Source organism: Chiroxiphia lanceolata, chromosome W (genome assembly GCF_009829145.1).
Source record: "Chiroxiphia lanceolata isolate bChiLan1 chromosome W, bChiLan1.pri, whole genome shotgun sequence".
Taxonomy (NCBI): Eukaryota; Metazoa; Chordata; class Aves; order Passeriformes; family Pipridae; genus Chiroxiphia; species Chiroxiphia lanceolata.
Genome location: NC_045670.1, coordinates 6,954,641 through 6,981,776, shown reverse-complemented (window position 1 = coordinate 6,981,776; position 27,136 = coordinate 6,954,641). Strand labels below are relative to the sequence as shown.

At 40.2% G+C, this 27,136-nt stretch overlaps 1 protein-coding gene across 1 annotated transcript in view; it reads right to left on the bottom strand.

Annotated features, from left to right (window-relative positions):
- Window positions 1–27,136, bottom strand: part of LOC116779982 (chromodomain-helicase-DNA-binding protein 1-like) — a 71,710-nt gene that overhangs the window by 30,299 nt on the left and 14,275 nt on the right. Inside the window, exons 2-13 of the mRNA XM_032674483.1 lie at window positions 21,457–21,674; window positions 14,099–14,282; window positions 11,791–11,892; window positions 11,067–11,134; window positions 8,688–8,837; window positions 8,309–8,562; window positions 3,893–4,118; window positions 2,896–2,996; window positions 2,462–2,640; window positions 1,788–1,915; window positions 1,487–1,703; window positions 761–850 (exon numbers count right to left, since the gene is read on the bottom strand). Of these exons, the coding sequence (XP_032530374.1) occupies window positions 761–850; window positions 1,487–1,703; window positions 1,788–1,915; window positions 2,462–2,640; window positions 2,896–2,996; window positions 3,893–4,118; window positions 8,309–8,562; window positions 8,688–8,837; window positions 11,067–11,134; window positions 11,791–11,892; window positions 14,099–14,282; window positions 21,457–21,674 (1,917 nt within the window). The remainder of the gene's footprint in view (window positions 1–760; window positions 851–1,486; window positions 1,704–1,787; window positions 1,916–2,461; window positions 2,641–2,895; window positions 2,997–3,892; window positions 4,119–8,308; window positions 8,563–8,687; window positions 8,838–11,066; window positions 11,135–11,790; window positions 11,893–14,098; window positions 14,283–21,456; window positions 21,675–27,136) is intronic.

Sequence of the window (27,136 nt, the reverse complement as noted above, 5' to 3'; positions counted from 1 at the left end):
TTTAATAAAAAAAGGACACCTATATGTTTTTAGCATTAATTATGGGGTTTATGTTAGCTAGATTCAACAAAAGGTTATGTAGACATCTCAAGATTAAAAAGAAAGTATAAACCAAGTTTATACTTAGGGGGAGGAGGAAGGCAAAAAGCTGATCTATAAATTTTCAATTGACAAAAAAAACCCCAATCCACAAAATTCCACTATTGACTCTTCTTTTCATCATGTACAAACAAATGAAATAGAAAGTCAACAAGTAGAACTTTTTTACTATAATTATCATATCCTGTTAGGATAAACAATAACACTATGTACTACCATCACAAAGAGAGTAGTAATATAGATATATGTAATACTGCGCACACAAATACAAAGAAAAAACATGGGATTTCAGAGTTGTGAATCACAGGTGTTTGGGGTTAAGGACTGGTTTGTTTCTTCAGTTCCTAGATGACTGTCTAACAGGAAAGTAGAGATTTTGAGATGCAAAGAAATTACTACAGCAATGTGAAGCACAAACAAACTGAAGAAAAATAAGTTTTACCTGCTTGATATGGGGGGGAAGGGAGGGGGCAGAAAGTCTCACCACGCATACATAAAATCTAAAAGTGCTTAAAGAAAACTTGACCTTCATACTTCCAAGAGTAATGCTGTCATATTCCCCATCCACTTAACGGCCCAGAACCCAAATATATGTCAACTCTAAAGGAATTTTACATTCTACAAATTATTTTTATCTCCCTGAAGAAGTAAGTGTGATTACCTTATCCTTCAGCAAAATTTCATAAGTTGTTAGAAGTATATTAAATTTTAATCGCTTGGTCTGTGGATGCATCCATTCATGAGTTCTTATCTACAAGAAGAATCAAGCAAACTATAAGCTAAAGAAAAATGGTCTTACTGATCAGGATGACTTCAGGTACTATAGCAATATAGATGTTAAGTGACATACAAGAATCTGATCATGAAAAAGGAACATAACACATGAAACTTTTTTTCTTAAAGTTATTAAATGGTGGGGATGTGTTTGCTGGGTTTTGTTTGGTTGGGGTTTTTTGTGGATTTCTTTGTGTGTGTGTTTTGGTTTTTTTGTGATTGGGTGTCTTTTGTTTGTTTTTTTTTTGCTTTTTAAACTTTAATGGATAAGGTTACTTATATTCCTCCTTTCAGGAAACAAATTAAGATTATGCCTGTCTGTCTTAAATGTTTATTTTACTCACCTAAATAATCGCATGACAAAGGACAATTTATTTTCAAATGCAAGGTTGCATTTTTAATCCTTTTTATTATTAAACAGGAATGAAATTTTTCACATTCATTCAGATCAGATCAAAATTTATGCTTTTAATTTGCATTTTAACCACATGCAATGTTTCAATTAATTAATTGCTCATTCCTAATCAAAATATTGGAGATTAGCATAAGACAGGAACATGAAGTGAGTCTTGTTTACCGCTAATCTTTTTCAATGATACAAAGAAATACTCACCGTATTTCTGCTAGTTATATCTCCTAAGTAAACCACAGCATTCATCTGAGGAGCCCAAGTTTGAATTTCTCTTTGCCAAGATGTCAAGGTAGAAAGTGGCACGACTAGCAAGAAAGGTCCATACAGTTGATGTTCGTGAAACAGGTAGTTCAGAAAAGAAATCGTTTGTATTGTTTTACCCAGACCCATTTCATCTGCAAGAATACAACTATTCCCTCTAAAAAACAAACAAACAAACAAACAAACAAACTTTTAAATGCTTTCAAGTTAAAAACAGCAAGACTAATTTAAGACTACTTACTTGCACCATGAGTGAGCAAGCCAGTTCAGTCCATTTAACTGATAATCTCTTAACTCTAAACCTTCATGTCCTCCAATATAAGATGGTTGCTTCTTTAGCGCAACAAACCTCGGTCTCTGTTTTAAAATCTGTCAAAAGCAAATTGAGCATCAGTCCTACTACTAAGTGAAGTTACCAAAATGTCTTCTTATAGAAACAAAGTAGCAGTAGGATTCTGTTTGGTCACCAAATCTAGTCTTTATTTGTCACAGACATCTCAACCATATAACAATATCCATCCATTTGCAAGCTAAAATTAGTTTGCTAATCTAAATTCCTCAACAGAAGTGACATGAACTCATTCACAAAGGTTACTTTTAAAACAAATTAAAGTAATAAACAATTCCATCTTTGAATGGCAATAAAATAAGTAGAAAACAAATATAGAATCATAGAATGGTTTGGGTTGGAAGGGACCTTAAAGATCATCTAGTTCCTATCCCTCTACCATGGGCAGGGACACCTAAAGCTATTCTTAAGAGTAATATTTCCTACATATATAAATATAGCTATCATTATTACTGCTTTGGACAGCATTCAAAAATATTTTATAAAATGCATTTTGGATGTGTAAAATATATCAGCTTTTTTTTAATTATTGTAACTGTATAAATCCATTGAAACTACACACTCACCTTGAAGTCCTTAAATGGAGTGGTCTTGGATTGGTTTCTGCTAAAATACTCATCAATACATGCCTGAAATTTTTTGGCAATGAGAGCACCGTCTTCCCAGCTACATTCTGAGTAAGGCAGACCTTGCCATTTGCAATAGTAATCTGGATAACCAGCTGCTGATTTCTGATTTGAATGAGCTGCAGAAACATACCAGAGATACCAGATCAATATTTTCTTTCTGTATTTTAAGAAAACATTCATTTTAGGGGATAAGACAACATGAACTAGTTTCACAGCAAAGACAATATGACAACTTTTCATCAAAGATTTTGTTTTGCCTTAAGTTGCTAGGAATATTAATAACCTAAATTTCTTAACTATAAATTCAACATGCAAGTAATAAACTTGTAATATTCTCAACACTGTTTTCCATGTGGAACTTTGTCACATACCAATTATCCTCTCCACTATTTGATACTGTTTATGTAGATCATCTGTAAGTTCCTGCTGGCAGTTATAATATTCCACATCTTCTGGAGAAGCATTTTTCAACCTGAAACGGGAATTTATTTGCAGCACTTACTACATTGTGTAGTTCTGAAACTAAGAAAATCTGGCAATTTTAAAGTTCTGAATGTAAGCACCATAGGAATGCTGCTTAGAGAGTCTATTTGAAGAAGCTACAGCTCTGGAATTCCTGCTATAAAAGTGTTGCATCTGGCCTAGGTCGTTCATCACTGATGACTGAGGAAGCTTATCAAGAGAAATTACTATCAGCTATAGCTTGTACTAGTCATGCAGATAATTTACAATATCTGTTCTCAACACAGTAGTGTACTTCACATGGTATTTTCACAGAACAGCACTGATGTCTCACTATAAGAATCTATCTTATGAGTAGGAGTCACTAAAATTCCAGCACTATTCATAGATTATATTAAACATACTCATTAACTGCAATACCAAAGCATACCACTAAAACATAAGGATTTTTTTAATTTCTTGGTTCTGAGGCTTTGACAAAAGTTTGAGCCAAGAAAACTAAATGCTGTAATGTTTTGAGTGCTTCAGCCATTTCTGATTTTTTTCATCTCTGCAGCAATTCCCAAAGAACTCTGATCAAAATAACAATCAATCAATGAGAAAATTAGTAAAAGTTAAGATTTAAAACAAAACCAGAAAACCCACCACTCATCTTGTTAAAACGTCATTTATAACAGACATTAAAATCTAGGTGCAGAAGCTGCTTCCTTTAAGGTCTGATTTTACAAGATGTGTGAGTATTGTCACTTGCTCAAGTAAAGTTGGTGTGCTCAGAATCTTACAGGACCATAAGGTGTTAGGGAAGCTTCAACTTTAAAGCTTTGTCTTCCTGTTGTACAGGCACTTAAAAACATCTATATTGTTACAAAAAATATGCAACATGGAAATAGTTATAAAAATACTCACCAGCGTTTTGTTTCCTGATCCTTTTTCTTATAGTTGTCTAGTTTCTTCATTCCTTTAACATTTTGTTGTTTCAGTGTTTCCTCAGTTTCCCATGTATTATGGATGTGCGACCAGCCTTTCCATTTAATAAGATACTGCATTTCTCCTAGCTCCTTTGACTTTTCAAACCCCGTATTTGGGTCACCATCTGCCTCAACTGCATAGATGGTGGTTGCAGCACCAGTAGCTAATAAAGAAACCACACTATAAGACTCAATTAAACATGCACTGCCATAAATTAACTAACAAAAAACACTGCAGAAAGCAATTTGTGATGTTCTTGTATGAGGATGCAACTTGATTAATTATATCTGCAATGCTTATGTCACTCTTCTTATTTGAAGAATTATGATGATTCAAAGATTCAGAAAAGCAACCAAAAAACACTGCATCTAACCTATAGTATCTCATTTCATGAGAATTTTCTTAGCATTCCTAGTTTTTCTAGTGATCCCCAGAGAATGCTCCACTAACACTCCTTGCTATCATCTTTGCTATGTCCTTCTCATCTCTGAGAATATAACAGATATTTGAAATTATGCTTAATCAGCCTTGAGACTTCAATAGCCTACTATTCAATTATTACTATGGATGCCATAAATGCAATTCATGGAATCGAAGAATGGTTGAGATTGGATGGGACTTCTGGAGGTCATCTAGTCCAACCTCTATGCTCAAACAAGGTCACCTAGAGCCAGTTGCCCAAGACCATGTCCAGATGGTTTCTGAATATCCTCAAAGAGGGGAAACTCCACCACCTCTCTGGACAACTCCAACATACAAACTGGTAACAACGAATGACTAGAAGGATGAGGTACTCAACAACTTTTTTGCCTCAGTCAAGGCAGGAACTGAGGAAGTAAAGTCCCCACCACTCTAAGTGAAGATGAGGTTCAAGACCACCTGAGGAATCTGAACATACATAAGTCTATGGGACCTGATGAGATGCATCCCAGAGTCCTGAGGGAATTGGCTGATGTAGTTGTCAAGACCCTCTCAGTGATATTTGTAAAGTCATGGCAGTTGGGAGAAGTCACAGGTGACTGGAAAAAGGGAAACATTGTACCCATCTTTATAAAGGGTAGGAAGGAGGTCCCTGAGAACTACTGACCTGTCAGCCTCACCTCTGTACCGGGGAAGATCATGGAACAGATCCTCCTAGAAGTTATGCTAAGGCACATGGAGGACAGGGAGGTGATTCAAGACAGCCAGGATGGTTTCACCAAGGGCAAGTCCTGCCTGACAAACCTAGTGGCCTTCTATGATGGATTGACTCCATCAGTGGACAAGGGAAGGGTTACAGATGTCATCTATCTGGACTTCTGTAAAGCCTTTAACATGGGCCCCCACAATATCCTTCTCTCTAAATTGATGGACTATTTCGTGGATAAGGAATTGGCTCAATGTCCTGATGGAGATCAGTGATGAGTGGTGTCCCTCAGGGGTCCATACTGAGACCAGTCCTGTTTAATAGTTTCATCAACGATATAGACAGAGGGACCAAGTGCACACTCAGCAAGTTTGCAGATGACACCAAGTTGAGTGGTGCAGTTGACACTCCTGAAGGACAGGATGCCATCCAGTAGGACCTGGACAAACTCAAGAAGTGGGCCCACGGGAACCTCATGAGGTTCAAGAAGGCCAAGTGCAAGGTCCCACACCTGGGTTGGGGTAATCCCTGGTATCAATACAAGTTGGGGGATGAAGGGATCAAGAGCAGCCCTGTGGAGGAGGACTTGGGAGTACTGCTGGATGAAAGGTTGGACATGAGTCAGCCCAAAAAGCCAACTGTATCCTGGGTTGCATCAAAATAAGTGTGGTCAACAGGTCAAGGGAGGTGATTCTGCCCCTCTACTCCATGCTGGTGAGACCCCACCTGGATTAATGCATCCAGCTCTGGAGTTCTCAGTATAAGAAATACATGGATCTGTTGAAGCATGTCCAGAAGAGGGTCATGAAAATTATCAGAGTGCTGGAGCACCTCTCCTATGAGGACAGGTTGAGAGTGTTGGGGTTGTTCAGTGTGGAGAAGACTCCACCTTATTGTGGTCTTTCAATACTTAAAGGGGGCTTATAAAAAAGATGGAGACAAACTTTTTATTAGGGTGTTCTGGTTTTGGTTGGGATAGAATTAATTTTATTCATAGTAACTAGTATGGGGCTATGTTTTGGATTTGTACTGGAAAGTGTTGACAATTCAAGGATGTTTTAGTTGTTGCTGAGCAGTGCTTACACAGAGTGAAGGCCTTTTCTGCTTCTCACACCACCCCACCAGCAAGTAGGCTGAGGGTGCACAAGAAGTTGGGAGAGGAGGTTTGTCTTCCCAAGTAACCATTATGCATGATGTGGCCCTGCTCTCCCAGAGATGGTTGAATACCTGCCTGCCAATGGAAAGTAGTGAATGAATTGCTTGTTTTGCTTTGCTTGTGCATGCAGCTTTTGCTTTACCCTATTAAACAGCCTTTATCTCAATCCACGAGTTTTCTCACTTTTTTTACTTTTCTGATACTCCCCCCTATCCCATGGGGGAAAGTGAGTGAGTAGCTGTGTGGGGCTTAGTTGCATAGACTCTGTTGCTATAGGACAAGGGGTATTGGTTTTAAACTAAGAGAAGGGAGATTTAGGCTAGATATAAGGAAGAAATTTTTTCTGATGAGTGTGGTGAAACACTAACAGGTTGCCCAGAGATACCCTATTCCTGGAAATATTCAAAATCAGGTTGGATAGGGCTTTGAGTAACCTAATCTAGTTGAAGATGTCACTGTTCATTGCAGGGGGATTGGAGTAGATGACCTTTAAAGGTCCCTTCCAACCCAAACCATTCTATGATTTTGCTTTCCTCCAGTTCTCAGGCAATTCTCCCAGTTGCCATGATCAATCAAAGATTATTGAGACTGGTCTTGCAGGGACATCTGCCAGCTCACTCAGTACTTGTGGGTGCATTCCATCAAGGTCCATGGACTTATGTATGTCCAGTTTGCCTAAGTATTCCCTGACATGATACTCTTCCACCAAGGGTACATATTCCTTGCTCCAGACTTTCCCCTCAAAGACCGAGGATTCCTGAAGACTGATCTTGATAGTAAAGACTGAGGTGAAGAAGGCATTCAGTACCTCAGTCTTTTCCATATCCTATGTTATCAGGACCCTGCCCCATTCAGCAGTATGCCCATATTTTCCCTAGTCTTCCTTTTGTCACCTATATAGAAGCCTTTCTTGCTGCCCTTGACAACCCTTGCCATATTCAATTACAAGTGGACTTTGGTTTTCCTAACTGTGTCTCTGCATGCTTGGAGAGAGTCTCTGTATTCCTCCCAGGTTACCAGTCCCTGCTTCCACCTTCCATATACCTCCTTTTTGGTTTTGAGTTTTGCCAAGAGTTCCTTGTTTATCTATGCAGGCCTACTGGCAATTTTGCCTGACTTCTTGCTCTTTGGGATGGGTTGTTCTTGAACTATTTCTCCCTAAACTCATTTTACTACTACCCCTCCATCTTTGGAATCTTATGTGGGGTAATTTTTAATTAAATAGTCAGTATTATAGCTGAAGCACACTAGCAGCAAGAAACAGGTTCACTTCTGTGAGGGCAGCCAAATAAGGAAGTGGACCTAACCAGATGTGGGGGACAGATATAGCAACAGAGCATGGCAATAGTAAAGGGCATGCAAAATATGAGAAGCATAGTCCAAAAGGCTTTTAACACAGCAGTGACACTGTGCATTAGAGTAAGGGGCTAGAGTAAGAATACACTGGAAAAAAGAAAGCAACACACAAGCAGGACACTGCATCCCATCAGCTGCTGGAAATATGACACTCCTACCATCATTCATAAAATTACTTTTAGAAGTGCACATGCAAGTATGCCACTGAAATTTTATATTCCACCATCCATTGCACTGTATTGGGACTATTTGGAAATGAATAACTGAAATCACAATCTCAATGGTTCAGCCTTCCCAACATCAGCCTTCCCAACATCATCCTTCATCATTCAGACTACTGGTTAGCTCTTCTATTCATTCCATTTTTTCTTCACCCTCCTGTATACAGTTTATACCTATCAAGTATCAATAAACTGTACAAATAGTGAAGTAACAGTATGTTATGCATTTATGTGATATGGAGCTATATTCCACTTCCTTTTTTTTGCTTTTTGCATTACTTAAGAACTTAAGTTACTTATGTTCTTCTATGTTTTATTTTATAAGGTTTACAAAAGAAACATTCTTATGAATATGAAAAACAAAATAAGATTATTTTCCAGTATTTTAAAAGTTCTTTACAAACATCATGGGTTACCTACAGTTGAGAACAATTACTGTTTACATGGCACCACAATGCAGTGCAGCATCTTAAGAACGCTGATAAAAAAATTACCTCCTTTTCGGCCAATTCGACTATTCATAAACTTCTCTATAGTTTCAAATTCATCTTCTTCAGTCTGTGGGACATCTTCTCCACAAACTTCCAACAAGTCATCAGAATCTGTCTTGGTTTCTTCAGCTTCTTTGTAACTAACATTGACTGTTGCCTGGCGACGAGATACTCTCTTGTCGTAGTCATCATCATCCGATGAATCAAGCTGCCTCTTTTTCTGTCCTGCAATCTTTTTGCTGCTTTTTGGCTCAATTCTTGAAGACAATAAGATACAACACAACAGTGGGGTTTCAACATGGACAACTACAAGCCTTCTGTATTTGTTTCTGAATACGAATTAGAAATAGTACCAGGGTATCTAAAATGCAAGACTTCTTACCTGTTTGGAGGTTTCCGGCTTTTGACCTTGTTTTTTGGCTCATAGTCAGATTCACTATCTTCACAACTGCTTTTCTCTCTATCTTCATCTGATTCAGAATCGGAACTAGTTCCTGACACTGACCCTGACCCAGACATTTGCCAGTCTTCACTGTACATATTGAGAAACAAAATAGTAACTCACATTAGTTTTTTGGGGGGTTTGTTTTTAAATCAAGCATTCACCACAGGCTTGCTGCTTTAATTTCAACATTCTTCACAGAAATAAAATTGATATAATATTCATTTCAGCTGGAATGACAGAAAATTATCATGGATAGATAACAGGTAAAAATATCCAGTGGTTTCAAAGGGAATTTAATTAAGTTTTCTGTTATCAAGAGACATGTAAAAAACAAATTAAACTAAAAGTCTGGATTTCTGTATAAATTGCAGCTTTAATAATGGAGTTATTTTGACATGAATAAACCCAACGTCCTTAACAAGACTTTAGCTGGAAAGATACATGTTTACTGGAACTTACCTATGTTCAAGTAATAAACCTCTTCTCTAATAGTTATGTTCCCTGTGCTTCACATGAATAATTAGCAACTTCAGCACAGGAACAAAAAATAATACAGAATCAGACAGAGAAACACACAGAAAGACCTCAACCATGGCAATCTGAGAGGCACTGGTTCCCAAAAGCCCCCACAGAGCTTCCAAATCAGTGCTTCACACCTATGCAAGATACTATGAGTAAGCCACTTGTGACTCCCAGTGGCCCTATCTCTGTTCTCCTGCTTAGCTGAGATCTTCTACTTTGCAACAGGAAAAATGTACCCACTGGTCAACAGTATCTTACCTCAGACTCTGTACAGAGAAATTTAATCTTAGAAGCTTAGGTAGGGGTGGAAGAAAAGTCTGGTATGCATTCCTGAAAGGTTGCTAAATCTTTATACTACCATCTATTACCAGGTTTAGGGATCTTTGACCAAGATGCTCAAACAGTACTAATGTCCTTCAAAAGTGAAATATTACTCAAAGACCTTTTCATTACATTTCAGATCAGGAAACCTAAGAATCAGGGCTTTGACATTTCTTTCAATTAAATATGCAGTGGTCCTAGAAATTATGTTTTCATTGTGGTCAATACATCTGTGTATCTTAGAAATACTATAGAATGATCTGTCTCCTTAAAACATTTTTTTTCTGTAAACTGTAAATTAAAAAACACCCAAACAACAATCCCTCCCTCCAATAAAAACAAACAAAAAAACCACACCCCAAACCAACCAACTCCGTCACTCCTATGCAAATCCACAACCTGTATTTATTTGGAGATATAGACAACACATAAAACACCATACTCTATAGGGCTTGGATCCTGTACTAAGTATATATATATATAAATCAGCTCTGCATGTCAGATAACAACTGCAAACATACTTGTTCAAAATAGGCATAAATCAAAATTGAAGCACTGGATACATGAGGTTATTTGGTTACTACTTTCTAAACTATCTTTCCGGTAACAATGTTACTAGGTTAATCACATTCTTAAGTAATAAAAGACTGTGAATGACAATTCATCACTAAAGAAGTACTATTTTGCATAGCAGGCTTTTTTGCCTCCTCCTCCCCCATCCAATTTCTTGAAGATATTATATTGACAACTTTGAATATTTAGAAGATTCAATTAACTGGAGAAGAGGAATGAGAAAACAATTCCATTTCTATGCATTGTTCATTAAAAAAACCAAAGCAACACAACAACAACCAAACAAACCCCACAAAATCACAAACAAAACCACTCCCCCCACACAGGTCACTACCAATGAGAAGGTATAACCTTTTTCACAAACTATTTCATCTACAACTTAAAACCAGCTCAATTTCAACTTGGCTTTATTGACTAGTCAAGATGATTTATTACTGTCAAACCTGTAATAATTTGGGGACAAAGGTTGCCTAAGTGTTTAAAAATTTGGCATTAACTATGGGATTCCAACTCAAATTTTATCTAAGACAACCTAATTAAGTAATTTCCTATTTCCTCAATAATTTTCAGAGGACCTTCAGTTCAAAAATATGCCACAAATAAGACTACAAAATAAAAAGTGTTGATGAATGTTTTCCAATAACACTGTAGGTAATACAGTCTCTTTTCCTCAGGAATGAGTAGTGATATCATAAAATCATAGAATAATTTAGGTTGGAAAAGACCTCTAAGATCATATATGTTCCTTTGAGAGTATTTATTTTAAAATATTTCAAAACATTAATCAAAATTGAGAAGTGCAAGATTATGTATTTTGAGTGCAGAGAAATTAAGCCTGGGTAATTATAGGCATTATGTCACCATAACAAAAAATTATATTATTTATGAAAAATATCTTACTCTCTATGTTTTTTCTTCTTGGCTTCACTGGAAGAGTCATCTGCAGAGTCTTCACTGTTCGACGAATCCTGCAGATGAAGAAAATAATATACATGATTCATTGCCACAGAAAGAATGAAGTATTTTTAGTATTAAAACAATAATTCAGCTTCCACTTTCAAACTGAAATCATATTCTTCATGTCTTATCCTCTTAATCCCCCTCAGTGTACCCACTGATATCAAATAAGATCAGGATTGCTATTGATTTCATATTTCTCCATCTAGAAACATACCATGTCAGTAGAACTCTAGGAAACACTACAAAAAAACTGTCTTAAAATATAACCATTGTACCTACATATAGTCATAGTTTAGACTGTTGTGAGTTAATAAATGAAGATGAAGGTTCGATCAAAAGCTTAATAAAACCTCTTGCCCTTGGAGAGCTGTCTCACCTTTCATATCCTCTGACATTTAAACACCACTAAGAAAATTTTTAGAATAGCATGTATGTTTCTTCTCTCTCCACTCCTAAACAAAAATTAATAAACAAATCTATGAACCCTCTTAAAATTATTTTCCTAAAACCAAACTCATAGAGATTAAACTTAGATAATTTTTACCCTACAAAAAAGTCTTCAGGAATAGAGAGAACAGAACTTAGCTCTACGTAATTTTATTCTAACCAATGGAGTAATGAGAAATGCATTTTTACATTTTATTTCCTAACTTATGTTATTCACCTCTTCTGAACCACTGTCTGATGAGGGTGCCTTCTGCTGTTGTTGCTTCTTGAGCACTGTTGATCTCTGCACAGCAAGGATACTTGGACTGGACTTCCAAAACTGAATTGGAATTCAGATACAAGAGTAATTTAAACCTATTGAAACTTTAAAGTTTACCACATACTTACCTGAACAGCATCACTACTAAGATAAATCTCAATTTTATCATTAATAAAAAACTCACTACAAAATACCACATGCATTAATAATATTGGATAGCATTTTATAGTAAGACTTCTGTAGAAAGGAATGTTATATAAGAATTGTAAGCACAATTTTTACAGTAAATATAACAATAGTTGTGCAGGTCTCTATCATTAAGATAATTTTTTTTTTTTAAGTAAAAACTGATCTAGATAAGTCCTTCCAGGTCACTTTGCTGATATATTTTTGCTTCATATGGAAATACTGAAGTACACACAATCATAGAATATCTCAAATTGGAAGGGACCCATAAGGAGCATTGAGTCCAACTCCCTCCTCCTCGCAGGACTACCTAAAACTAAATCATATGACTAAGAGTGTTGTCCAGATGCTCCTTGAACTCTGACAGATTTGATGCCATGACCACTTCCTCGGGTAGCCTGTTCCAGTGACCAGTCACCATCTCAATGAAGAACCTTTTCCTAATGTCCAGTCTGAAGTTCCCCTGATGCAACTTCATTCCATTTTCTTGACCTATCACTGAGAGGGAGGAGATCAGCACCTCCCCCTCCACTACCCCTCTTGAGGAAGTTATAGACTGACATGAGGTCACCCCTCATCCTTCATTTCTCCAAGTCGAACAAGTCAAGTGATCTCAACCACTCTTTGTAAGTCTTGCCCTCAAGACCTTTCACCATCTTGTTCACAGTCCTTTGGACACTCGGTTGGAGCATGGTGCTAATAACATCAAGGTTGCAGGTTCAATCCCCATACGGGCCATTCACTTAAGAGTTGGACTTGATGGTCCTTGTGGGTCCCTTTTAACTCGGAATATTCTGTGATTCTAATAGTTTGATATCCTTTATATACTGTGGTACCCAAAATTGCACATAGTACTCCAGGTGGGGTTGCACCAGTGCAGTGTAGAGTGGGACAATCACCTCCCTTGACTGACTGGCAATGTGCTTGATGAGCCCTTTAGGTTGCAAGGGCACACTGTTGACTCATATTCAACCTGCCATAAACCCAAACCCCCAGATCTCTTTCCGCAGTGCTGCTCTCCAGCCACTTGTCCCTCAATTTGTATGTATACCCAGAATTACTCCATCCCAGGTGCAGAATCTGGCATTTGGTCTTGTTAAATTTCATACAGTTGGTGATTGCCCAGTTTTCTAGTCTATCCAGATCTCTCTGTAAGGCCTCTCTACCCTCGAGGGAGTCAACAGCTCCTCCTCATTTAGTATTGTTGGTAAACTTAATGTACATTCAATTCCTGTGCCCAGATCATTTATAAAAACATTGAAGAGAAATGGCCTAATATTGAGTCCTGGAGAACTCTACTAATGACTGGTCACCAGCCTGATGTAACCCCATTTACTACAACTCTTTGAGTCGGACCCATCAGTCAATTATTCACCCATCATTTTATGGACTTGTCTAGCTGTATGCTGGACATTTTGTCCAGAAGGATACTGTAAGAGACAATATCAAAAGCACGAACATGAACAACAACAAAAACAAACAAACAAACAAAAACCACAAGAAAAAGTATCCTTAACAGCCTTTGAATCTTACAGTAGGAAATATTTTATTACCCTTCATGTATATCATATCATCCAAATTAAGGCCATATTACATAGAGAAACAGAGGAAAGCTCAGGTAACTTTCATCCATTGCATTGAAGAGATTTCTAGACACCACTTTTTTTTTCTAAATTTGGCAGACTTTTCTCCCATACAGAAGACAAGACGTACCTAAGTCTGAAATTGTTGTACAATAATTTATTGATATGAAGAAGATAAGTATTAGAGAGACAACTTGAAAAAAATTTAGAAATAGCAACATTATGTGTGTCTTTGTCTTCAAAAATATGCAATAAGTTAATAGGTGCTTCTGCATGATAAAATTTAGGTAATTATCTAATTGTAGGTATTTCAGGGATGAGAACTTAGCAGCCCTGTTTGTTATGAGAGTTAAGTATGTGACCTCATTAACTCAATCAACTCAACATTTTAAGTAAAAATTATGGGGGTTTTGTTTGTTTAACTCAAAATTGTTCTTGCAACTATTCTGTACAGAATGGTTTTTCCCCACAAAGGGTTAATTTATGTTTTGTTTTACCTCAGATCCATCAACTTTTGGTGGTGGTTTAGCTTGAACTTGTTTCTTCTCTCTAGATGTGTCAGACTCTGAACTAGATTCAGAGTCACTGCTACCTGATTGACTGCTACTTCCATCACTACTGCTTCCAGAACTTGAACCAGATCCAGAAGCTGATGCTGACCCAGAATCATTATCCGACTGGCTGCAATTAGAAGTTAACAGGATATTATACAATGACTAATTAAATAGGATTAAAAAACAGGTCACATTAAAAAAACTTTAGCTTCACCTATAAATCAATTGTTAGCTTAGCCCAGACATACAGATAGCATACAAATGAATGCACTGGATTAAATAAATCAGGAATGAAAATTCAGAGTTGAATCAGATACTTTTCACTAAACCTTAAAAGAAGCAGGGGGTGTGGGGGCGGAAAGAGGAAGTGGCAGGGGAGGGAGGGAAGGGAGAGAAGAAAGAAGGAAGAACATTTATCATTAATTTAGGAGTCAAACAAAACTATTTTTCACCCACCAAAATCTTTACTTAACTCTATCAAACCCCACATATTTTTGTGTATACACACACACAATTGCTTTAAGTCTTTTTAGACTGTCGTCCCCCCAATTTTTTATTTTGAGTATGCATTTCTTCAAAGCAAATATAAACTCTGTTTTGTTCCCCTAATTTTATTTTTTTCATTAAAAGAATAGGGGGGAAAAGTATCTTTAAGGAAGCACTTGCAAGTTACATTTCATGTTGTGATTTGGACCATCTTTATACAAAATATGACCAAACACTTGATTAAATAAAGTGTTTTTAGAAGTAACTGGAAAACCAGAGGTGTGTTATCACACATAATATAAATCCATGCAGACCATCTTATACTGTTAAAATAACAGCAGTAAAATTCCCCACACAGACAAACTCTTGAGCCACTGGATTATTCCACATGTGCATCCATTTCACACTAGATTTAACATATTCAAATAGAATATTTAAACATTTATTTCATGACTATTCAAAAACATATAAACATTTGGTTTTCTAAAATAATTTTACAAAGGAACCAAGTTAAAACTTTAATCAAATTCGTCATTAGGTTAAATACTACCATACTTTTAAGATATCATGGGGGAAAACATTGGAATTACACTACCACACAAACAAAATTATTTTAAATTATGTACACTTGGGTTACAAGCCTTTAAAAAGAAACAACCCCTCATTAAAGATGATAACAAAATTCAAAACAATAAAAACCCAAAAGCTAATATCAAAGTCTAAGCCTATCACTGACAGCACAATTCATCTGGCTGTCAACCAGCAAGAGTGTGGGGGGGAGGAGGAGGGGGTAGGTTGATCATCTTCTGCACTAGAACACACTTAATTGACAACATTTAAAGCCACAAAACAGAACCACTAGTCACCAATTAAATTGTACTAGTGAGGGAAAAAAATTAATTAAGCTATTCACAAACTGATTCCTGTAGACAGCACCTCAACCAACCATTTGCATCCGTTGACTTTGAAAGAAAGAAACAAACCAGGATAAAGCTTCCTTATTTTGAAGTGGGGGGATATGAAGAAATACAACTGCTGTGTTTACTTAGACTTGCTGGAGAGCAGCAAAGCTGCTTCCCATTCCTGTCATCAAGGGCCTACTTCAGACATGATGCTATAATGCTAACATATTAACCTGATGTGAAAAAGGCATCCACTGTAGAATATGACTGGAGTTTAAACCATTTACTAAAAATTAAAGGCAACTTCCACTATGTTTCACTAAAGATATTTAAAATACAATAGTATTATCATACACAACTCTCACCTTACCTTTAGTGTTGGGTAAATTAGAGCATTATAAAACAATAGCATTTCTCAGTATAGCACAGTGTCATAAGTAAATGTCACAGGAACTGTGGAAGATGGTATATGAAAAGAAAAAAATTCAGCAAGAAGAAACCTTGAGACACAAGAAAATACCTACCAGACAAGTCCCTGTGACAAAATGCCACCAAAAATGCCTAAATCCTACACTTAAATAAATAAGCAAAAACCACCTCTAAAACTCAACTTTTCCAAACATCAGAGAGAAAATCGATATGTTTATTTCTACCACTGAGATCACTGTAGTCTAAGAGTCAGAAGAGAACGAGTTTATTCCAAGGCAAATCACTAGCTGTCACATATTTCCAGGTGCAGACTATGTCCCTGTTTTTCCTGTACTTTGGCCAAACCTTACCAAAAAATATTTATTTTACTTTTAAAACATTTCTTCTTTCATAAAGTGTAAAACTGATATGTCATAATTTCAAACTGTCATTCGACTGACTTTTATTTTTTAAATAAGAACTTAATACTAGCATCTTTCAAATTCAATTTTACACTAACATAGGTGTCATGAACAAGGAATTCAATTTAGCCATTCCCTCTATCAAACTCACTGCCCCTGCTCTCTCATAGAAATATTTTTTTTCTTAAACCTAGGGGAAAAAATATATATATTTATCTACACACACATAGATACGCATAAAAATAAAATGGAAAAATACAAACAGGGTATGCAAACAGGGATTGAGAAGGTGCAGCAGTTTGCACAGAGTGTGTGTGAGAAGGGCCGTGCACACTGCTTGTAGGCCCAGAGCCCAGGGAAGTGTTGTAGATCTCTGCCATAATGGTGAGCACTTGCTCCAGAGTTAAAACCAGTGTTTCTACAGAGCCCCCGAGATGTCTAGTGCTTCCACCCAGACAGAACTGGTAAGGAAGGAGACATCAGTACAGATGGTAGGTTGCAACAAGTGCCCAGGCCCTTATCCTGGAGAAAAGGTAAGAACCTGCAAAAGATGCTCACAGATCGATGATCTCTTGCATCAGGTGACCGAGTTGCGGAAACAGCTAAAAGGCTGAGCAGTATTAGGGGGGCCAAGACAGAGGTAGATAAGTGGTTTCAGAACCATGGTCCTGTGGTGGACACCACAGAGAATGAGGCACCTTAGACCTTGGTGACTATTGAGGAATACATTTGGTGCAGGTAGCTCAAGGTGCAGCTGCAGTGTGAGCTGCAGGTTGAGCTCTGGGTGGCTGGAGCCTGAGGCAAGAGGCTGTGAACTGGCACCAACCCTTTGCACAACAAAGGGCACAGGGACCTGGGGCGAAGCCAGGTGACTGGACACTGAGAGACACAGCAGAAGCCAAGGACCCCAGATTTTCCTGTGAGGATATAAAAGTCCAGGGGGGTCCTCTGTTTGAGGTCCTTCCTCAGAAGCACCCAGCTTGAGCTATTACTTTGTTATTTAGCTGTTGCACCAAGATTAAACTATTTGAACCATCAGGATGTCTGAGACTCTACTATGGGAAACCTGGGGTCAAGCTGGTAAGGAAACCTGGTCTGTGTGAGTGTGGTGTGTGTAGAGAGTCAAGTGGGACACCTGTCAGCTCACTGGAGCTGCCCAGTGAGAAGGGGCTTTGGTCCTAGCACAGGTGGTGCAGGTGTGACTGCCAGAGTGGCTCTTGAATGGTCAGACAGGGAAGTTTCCTTAAGTGACCCACAAAAGTAGGACCGCTTCAGTCCTCACCCTCTGGCATTACAAGCAAAACCAAATATGAAGCTTTAACAGCTGTAGACACCCACAAGCAAGGTCCGCAAGGAGAAAGTGTAACAGGAGCACACATTGGATATCACAAAAAAAAAAGACAAGTACTCATAGCAGGTGTAAAGAAAGGATATTTATTAGTTGCCTAGCATAACTTAGCATTAGTATCTAGGTGTGTTGAAGCCTTGGGCTGCAAGTTGTGAATTTTCACCTAGATATGCTGAACTTTTACCTAGTTAAATAAAAGGAGGCCCCAGAGCTGGTTCTAGTCAGCAGAAGCTGGAACCTTAGAGATAAGAAACAGCCAGCCTAGAGACAATGAAGGGACCCAGTGAGGAATGGGAAGGCCCCAGACCTTAATATTACTACTGGTCAGAACTGTCATGAGAGGGGTGAGGAATTAAGATCATAAAGGTATAATTGCCCAGGGTTTTCTTTGTTCAGGGTTTCTCTGTGGAGGCACCCAGCTCGAGCTGTTTCTACCACTGTACCACTCAAATAAATTACCTTATTGGGCTTAAAACCCGAAACTCTGATACAGTACACCTAGGGTGGAGAAACTTCTTTAACAGTGGGTGACTCTCTGTTAAGGGGCAATGAGGCATCCATCTGCTAACCTGACAGAGAGTCATGAGAGGTATGCAGCATTCCGGGAACTACGGTCTCAGTTGTTGCCGAGAGGGTGCAACAAATTTTCAGGAGCACAGACTACTATCCTTTGCTACTGTCAGGGGCAAAGGTTTTTGGAAAAGTTGCAAGGAGGGAAAAGTGAGCTCAAGGAAACCTTGGCCGCCAGGGAAGACCTAGCATGGGAAAGAGTTCTTTCTCACACATGGTGCTGTGTATGTTCTCTCTGTCTGTAGAGAAGTAACTCCCCTGCTACAAGAAGAGATAAGATTCTCACAGACATGCCTATGGGCCCCTGCTGGAAGACAGGTAGGCCATAAAGCACAGGGGAGAATACAGCCTTAAAGCTATGCGCATGTGAAAGGTGTTGATATAAAAGCATCAAACTGTGTTTCCTGCTGTAAGGGTAGATGGCCTTCCAGGATGCCATTGGCCTTCTTGGCCACCCAGGTACACTGTTGGTTCATGTTCAGCTTCCTGTCAATCAGAACCCTCAGGTCCCTTTCTGCCTGTCTGCTGTCCAGCCACTCTGTCCCCAGCCTGTAGTGCTGCATGGGGTTATTGTGGCCAAAGTACAGGACCCAGCACTTGGTCTTGTTGAACCTCGTACCACTGGTTTCGGTCCATCGATCCAGCCTGGTCAGGTCCCTCTGAAGAGCCCTCCTACCCTCCAGTAGATCAACACTCCCCCCAACTTGGTGTCTTCTGCAAATTTGCTAATGGTACACTCAATCCCCTCATCCAAATCATCAGTAAAGATATTAAACAGGACTGGGCCTACTACTGATCCCTGGGGGACATCACTAGTGACTGGCCACCAACTGGATGCAGCATCGTTCACCACCATTCTCTGGGCCCAACCATCCAGCCAGTTCTTAACCCAGTGAAGAGTGCACCTGTCTAAGCCGTGGGTCAACAGTTTTTCCAGGAGTATGCTATGGGAGATGGTGTCAAAGGCTTTGCTGAAGTCCAGATAGACCACATCCACAGCCTTCCTTCCCCTCATCCACCAGGCAGGTCACCTGGTCATAAAGAGATCAGGTTGGTCAGGCAGGACCTGACCTTCCTAAACCCATGCTGGCTGGGTCTGATCCCCCATGTGTCCTATAGGTGGCCTGTGATCGCACTCAAGATGATCTGCTCCATAACCTTGCCAGGCACTGTCAGGTTGACAGGCCTGTAGTTTCCCAGATCTTCCTTTTGACCCTTCTTGTGGATGGGCATCACACTGGCCAACTTCCAGTCATCTGAGACCTCCCCAGTGAGCCAGGACTGTTGATAAATGATGGAGAGCGGCTTGGCAAGCTCTTCTGCCAGCTCCCTCATCGCCCTAGGATGGATCCCATCTGGTCCCATAGACTTGTGAGGATCCAAGTGGCTCAGTATGTCACTAATTGCTTCCTCCTGGATTACAGTGGGGCTATTCAGCTCCCTGTCCCTGTCTACTAGCTCAGGAGGCCACTTGTCCTGAGGACAACCTGTCGTCTTGTTGAAAACTGAGGCAAAGAAGGTGTTAAGTACCTCAGCCTTTTCCTCATCTTTGGTAACTATGTTCGCCCTGATGCCTTAAGGTCCATCTAGTTTTTTGATTTTTCTAATTTTTATAAGCTTTATAAGTAATTATATAGTAGAAGTAGATTTAGAAGTAGCAGTACTTATTCCCTTACCCTTAGCACAGAAACTACACACATTCCCCAACCCTATTACCCCATTCCATGCTCCCCATATCAATTCTACCCCTGGATTCTATTAGAACATGTTTAGTCTCACTAGGACTGTTCTGTTTAGAGAATGCATGTACCTTGGCCGAAACTGCAAAAGTACAGTCAAGAACTGGGTGAATATATGCCCCCTGTACCCCGAAGAAGATGAAGATTGATGAAAAAAGGGTCTTGAAAAGCCCCCAGCCCCAATTCCCCAGGGGTGGGATGGGGGTGGATGAGGGCAAAAGCCAGAGGGTGGGAAATCCTGGGATTGGACAAGCAGTATTATAAATTGTAACATCTGTACAGAGGGATTTGCGCGCGCGTCTTGTAATCTTATGCCTAGGCACAAATTAAAACCCTTTCCTTATCTCACCTTCGAAACTAAATTGTCTCGGAGTTTTTTTCTCCCTGAATTTTCTTTTAGGCATCAGCCCCCTCCCACCCCCGTGTCCAACAAGGAATGGAAGTTTTCCTTGCCCCTCCTTTTGCTATTAATGTATTTATAAAACCACTTTTTTTTATCCTTACCAGAAGTGGCCAGATTAAGTTCAAATTGTGCTTTTGCCTCTCTAATTTTCTTTCTTCATGACCTAACTACATTCTTAAACACTTCATGAGTTGCCTGCCCTTTTGTCCAAAGGTGAATAACTCTCTTTTTTTTCCTAAGTTCCTGCAAAAGCTCCCTGTTCAGCCAGGTTGGTCATCTTCCTCGCTGGCTCACTTTTCAGCACATAGGGACATCCTGTTCCTGCGCCTTCAAGATTTCTTTCTTGAAATATGTCCATCCTTCCTGGACCCCTTTGTTTTTAAGGGCTGTTTCCCAAGGTACTCTCCCAATCAGCATCCTGAATAGGCTGAAATCTGCCCGCCTGAAGTCCAGGGTAGAGGTTTTGTTGATACCCCTCCTTGTTTCACCGAGTATTGAGAACTCCATCATTTCATGGTCACTGTACCCCAGACGGCCTCCAACCACATCTCCCACCAGCCCTTCTCTGTTTGTAACCAGCAGGTCTAGTGCGGCCCCACCCCTGGTAGGCTCGCTCACCAGCTGAGACAAGAAGCTATCCTCCATACACTCCAAGAACCTCCTAGACTGCCTCTTCTCTGCTGTGTTGAGTTCCCAGCAGACATCTGGCAGGTTAAAGTCACCCACAAGAACAAGGGTTGGCGATTTTGAATCATCCGCCAGCTGCTTATAGAATAATTCATCCACCTCTTCATCCTGGTTGGGTGGTCTATAACAGACTCCCACCAGGATGTCAGCCTTGTTGGCCTTCCCCCGATTCTTATCCATAGGCACTCAACCTTATTGTCACTAACCTCAAGTTCTACAGAGTCAAGAGACCCTCTAATATACAGAGTCACCCCTTCACCTCTCCTACTTCGCCTATCCCTTCTGAAGAGTGTGTAGCCATCCATTGTGGCACTCCAGTCATGTGAGTCATCCCACTAGGTTTCCGTGATGGCGATTACATCATAGCTTTCCTGCTGCATGATGGCTTCCAGTTCCTCTTGTTTGTTATCCATATTGCATACATTAGTGTACATGCACTTCAGCTGGGCTGCTGATTTCATCCCTAACTCTGGCTTACCACCCTTAGGCTCATCTCTGAAGAGCCTGGTTTCATCCCCTTGAAGTTCAATGAAGACAAATGTAAACTCTTGCACCTGGGAAAACATAATCCAGGAGCACAGCACAGGCTGGGATCTACCTGGCTGGGGAGCAGTTCTGTGGAAAGGGACCTGGGGGTCCTGGTGGACAATGAGTTCAATATGAATGAACAGTGAGCTGCTGTGACAGAGCCAACAGGATGCTGGGTTGCATCAACAAGAGCATCACCATTAGAGATAAAGAAGTCATTAATCCACTCTACTCAGCACCTTGTCAGGCCACACCTGGAATACTGTGTAAAGTTTTGGTCCTTGCTATACGAAAAAGATGTGGATAGGCTGGAGAGGGTCTAGAGAAGGGCCACAAAGATCATCAAAGAACTGTGAAGCCTGCCATATGAGGAAAGGCTGAGAGAACTTAGCTTTGAGAAAAGAAGGCTTAGAGGGAGACCTTATCACCAGTATTTAAAGGGTGGTGACAAAGAAAATAGAGACTCCTTTATTACATGGAAAAGAGGAGGGGGAGTAATGGGTACAAGTTACTCCTGGGGAGATTCTGATTGGATACAAGAAGAAAATTTTTCACAATGAAAACAATCAGCTATACCATGTCAATTCACCATCAGAGAGCATCTCTTTCTAGTACTTTGCTTATGTAGATGTAACTTAACTGGGATATATGTGTGCTTGGCTTTTTTTGTTTCACTTGTCTAGTGCTGACCTAGTAAAAATTTAACATAGTCATTACTTCTTAGTATCACCTAAGCAGGACCCAGATTCACTCTGTCTCAGGACTTAATTGTAGCCAATTTTTTTTGCTGCAGTGTTTTAGCTAATGTATTCATGAAAGAAAAACAGAATTCTCCTCCCCCAGCCTCCCCACATTTTACTAAAAACACAAAATTACTGGCACGCTAAGGGGTAAAAAACAGTAATGGAAAGCAGTTTTCTTTACTCCCTAACGCAGATACATTAAACAACCCTTAGTTATTAAAAATGAATATAAATCTCTATTCCCTGTCAGGAGATTACTTATGACCCTCTACTGCATGAGCAGTAATTCAGATTAAACCCCAGTAATTCAGATGCTAACCCTAGGAGGAAGGAAGGAGTTATTTAAGAAAAGGTACACAGTTACACACATGTATGTGTTAAAAAAATCCCCCTTACATCTATCATCTTCTTACAAATAGGGGGGGAACTAAAGAAGAAGCAATTTCAAAATTTCACTTTAAATGCTACTACATTAATTTTGAATTTCCACAATTTTCAAACAATTCGAAAAATGGTACAAAGCAGCATTATGAGCTATCACATCTGAAGCCAAGCACCTGGAAAACAGTCTTGGTCCTCAAACAATATATTTGCCTGCTGGTGAGTGATGATTCACAAGAACAGCTTATTTTGACATTGGTATTAATGCCCTCTCCAACCTTCCTCCAACACACCACCCCCCTTAGTAGTGTCAGTGCAGTCTGTAGAAGAAATAGACGCAGCTTTTAAAAAACATCCTACCAACTTACAGACCCCACAAAAGTGGGCACAATTGAACAGGTCAATATTTCTTAAGACTGCTGTCCTGAAACAAAGTATAAGCCAGTTCAAAACAATACAGAATTTAGGAAAAATAAATTTAAAATGTAAAGGGTTTTTCCTTTGGTAGTTTTTTTTTCAATTTTAGTACATGCATAAACATTCCACATTGCATCATGACAGACTTCAGTTGCTTTTCTAAGTGTTTAAAATGCTATGCAGTCTAATACTTTTTCACCTTTCTTTAAGGAAAATTATTGACGTTGCAAAAAAACTCAACCCAAACCTAAAAAACCAAAGCTACTCTAGAACTCCTTACACTGCAACATTTGTCAGCATCACTCTAAGTTCAGAGAACTCGTTTGCCATAGCTTTAAAAATCTAATTTTTGAGTTTTTAAAGTTTGTAGGAAAAAATATACAAGATATATGTTTCATACACATTTCTAGCAGCTCAGATGACATTTTCTTGATCCGCTAAAAGTTATTATAGGGTAAAGCCAATCATAATCAGCTTGAGAAAAGTTCACATTCTTTTGAGAACTTGAAAGACAAGCAATCTCTTACTCCAACAACTTCTATCAACAGCATGCCAGAAGTGGTTTATTCGTTCTTGAGGTTGAAAAAGAAAAGATATACAGTTTAAGACATCATGTACATTTTCTAGAAATAATCACTGCAAGTTATCATTGCTAACCAAGCTGCAAGACAAAGCATTTCAGGTTATACCAAAATTTGACTTTTAAAACAGCTGTTCCATTCATCATGGCTAGGCTTCGCGAATGAAGATTTGGGAAGGGCTCTACCCACATTTGTTACAAGTACGCTGGTGGCTAAAAAGGCCAATATGAGATAGACCCGTCCAATTGCAAAAGGCACAGCAGAAGGACTCCTTAGGTGGTATATTCTGCAAGACACGATTCTTTCTGCGTTGTCTTTTCTCCTCCAGAGTGATCCTGCGTGTGTTCTCAAAGGAAGTAGCAGCGTTATAGATAAGTATGTTTCCAGGCCTCCCAATTGGAGGCCAGAGTAGACCAGTTATGTTGATCAATATGGCCAAGGCTGAGATGCTGTTTCAGGGAGTCCTTGTATCTTCTCTTTGGGGTTCCTCTCTTGCGGCAGCCGGTGGCAAGTTCACCATAAAGCAAGATCTTGAGACGTGTCCTGCCCGACGCAGTTGTGTTCTCAGCAACATGGCCTCAATACTTGTGACTGTTGCTTGTTCTAGAACAGACATATTAGTCACATAATATGACCAGCAGATGTTTAGGATTGTACGGAGACAGCATTGATGGAAGCGTTCTAAGAGTCGCAGGTGGTGACTGACGGTAGATGACCCATGATTCGGATCCATATAAAAGAGTAGACAGCACAATGGCTTTGTAAACACTGATCTTTGTACTTTTTTTCAAGTGTTTATTTCGCCAAACTCTTTTATGAAGCTTTCAGAAGGCACTACACGCCTTTGCTAACCTGCTGTCTATCTCTCCGTCAATCTTACCATCCGAGGAGATGAGGCTACCTAGGTAATTAAACTGCTGGACTGATTTGAGCTCTGATTCGCCAATGGTGATATGGGGATGATGGAAGCCCAGTTCTGTTTAATATCTTTATCGATGATTTAGATGAGGGGATTGAGTCCATCATTAGCAAATTTGCAGATGACACCAAATTGGGAGGGAGTGTCGACCTGCTGGAAGGCAGGAGGGCTCTGCAGAGGGACCTGGATAGGCTGGAGAGTTGGGCTGGTTCCAACAGGATGAGGCCAAGTGCCGGGTCCTGCATTTTGGTCACAACAACCCCCTGCAGCGCTACAGGCTGGGCACAGAGTGGCTGGAGAGCAGCCAGGCAGAGAGGGACCTGGGAGTGCTGATTGACAGGAAACTGAACATGAGCCAGCAGTGTGCCCAGGTGGCCAAGAAGGTCAATGGTATCCTGGTCTGTATCAGGAACAGTGTGGCCAGCAGGACCAGGGAAGTGATTCTGCCCCTGTACTCAGCGCTGGTGAGGCCTCACCTCGAGTACTGTGTCCAGTTCTGGGTCCCTCAGTTTAGGAAAGATGTTGAGGTGCTGGAGCAGGTGCAGAGAAGGGCAACGAGGCTGGTGAAGGAACTGGAGCACAAGTCCTATGAGGAGAGGTTGAGGGAACTGGGGTTGTTTAGCCTTGAGAAGAGAAGGTTCAGGGGAGACCTCATCACTCTCTACAACTACCTGAGAGGAGGTTGTAGGCAGGTGGGGTTTGATCTCTTCTCCCAGGCAACCAGCAGTAGGACAAGAGGGCATGGCCTTAAGCTGTGCCAGGGGAGGTTTAGGTTAGACATTAGAAAGAAATTCTTTACAGAGAGGGTAATCAGCCGTTGGAATGGGCTGCCCAGGGAAGTGGTGGATTCTCCGTCCCTGGAGGTTTTTAAGATGAGGCTGGACGTGGCACTTAGTGCCATGGTCTAGCAACTGTGGTGGTAGTGGATCAAGGGTTGGACTTGATGATCTCAGAGGTCCTTTCCAACCCATCTGATTCTATGATTCTATGATTCTATGATTCTATGATTCTATGATTCTATGATTCTAGTACCGCCCCGCCAGTGGGAGTGCACAAGAAGTTGGGAGGGGACACAGCCAGGACAGCTGACCCCAACTGACCAAAGGAATATTTCATACTGTATGGTATCATGCTCAGCAGACAAAGCTGGGGGAACAAGGAGGAAGGGAGGACGTTCAGAATGATGGCGTTCTGTATTCCCAAGTCTCCATTACTCATAATGGAGTCCTGCTTTCCTGGGGATAGCTTAACATCAGCCTGCCCATGGGAAATGGTGAACAAATTCCTTGTTTTGCTTTGCTTGTGTGTGTGGCTTTTCTTTCCCTATTAAACTGTCTCAACCTATGAGTTTTCTCACTTTTACCCTTCTGATTGAATCCCCCATTCCAGGGGGAAGTGAGTGAGCAGCTGTGTGGTGCTTGGTTGCTAGGGTTAAACCATGACAGTCCTTTTGGCACCACATGTGAGGCTTGAAGGGTTTGTGATAATGGCAGATTGACTAGGATGTGCTAGATTGAATTTATAGCTGTTATTGCTGTTTAGCTATTAATTGACAGGCTCCAGTGCTTGCTGTGGCGCTTGTAGATTGAGTCCAACCATTAACCCAGCACTGCCCAGTCCACCACTAAACCATGTCCCTAAGTTCCATATCTACATATCTTTGAAATATCTCCAGGGATGGTGACAACCCTGGGAAGCCTCTCAATGCTTGACAACCCTTTCCATGAAGAATTTTTTTCTAATATCCAATTTAAACCTCCTCTGACAGAACTTGAGGCCATTTCCTCTCATCATATCAATTGTTACTAGGGAAAAGAGACCAACACTCTCCTTGTTGCAACTTCCTTTCAAGTAGTTGTAGAGAGCAATAAGGTCTCCCTTGAGCCTCCTTTTCTTCAGGTTAAACACCCCCAGCTCCCTGTCAGAGACTGAAATGGTTAATGATTTATGCATTCTAGAAGACTCTTGCAGGATTCTGACTTCTGCATTATACCTTGGATGGACAGTTGGGCCTGTCCCTCCCTCCAGTGAAGAGCCAAGTTTGCAGGCTTTTGACTGTTGCATTGTACCTCTGATGGCCCATCGAAGCCCATCCCCCCCTCTGCCAATCTAAAAAGGCAGGAACCAGACCAGACACAGAAAGAAACTCTGCGCAGGCCCAGGGAGAGTTTTGGAGGCTCGAGGTATGGTCCGTGAAACTAACCATGGATATAATAACTCATAACTTCTTGGCGTGTGGGGGCTTCCCTCCTTCACCCCCAGCAGATCAAGGCCACCACTTCAACTGACAGACATGGAAGCGGCAACTACCAAGTGTCATCGCTGGACCCCGTGGGCGGTGACTATATATGTTTTGTCCACTCTCAGCTTTTCTTTTTCCTTACTCTCCCTTACTCTTACCCTGTCTTTCTCTCCCCTATGCATTTTCTCCCCCCCAAAGGTTATCT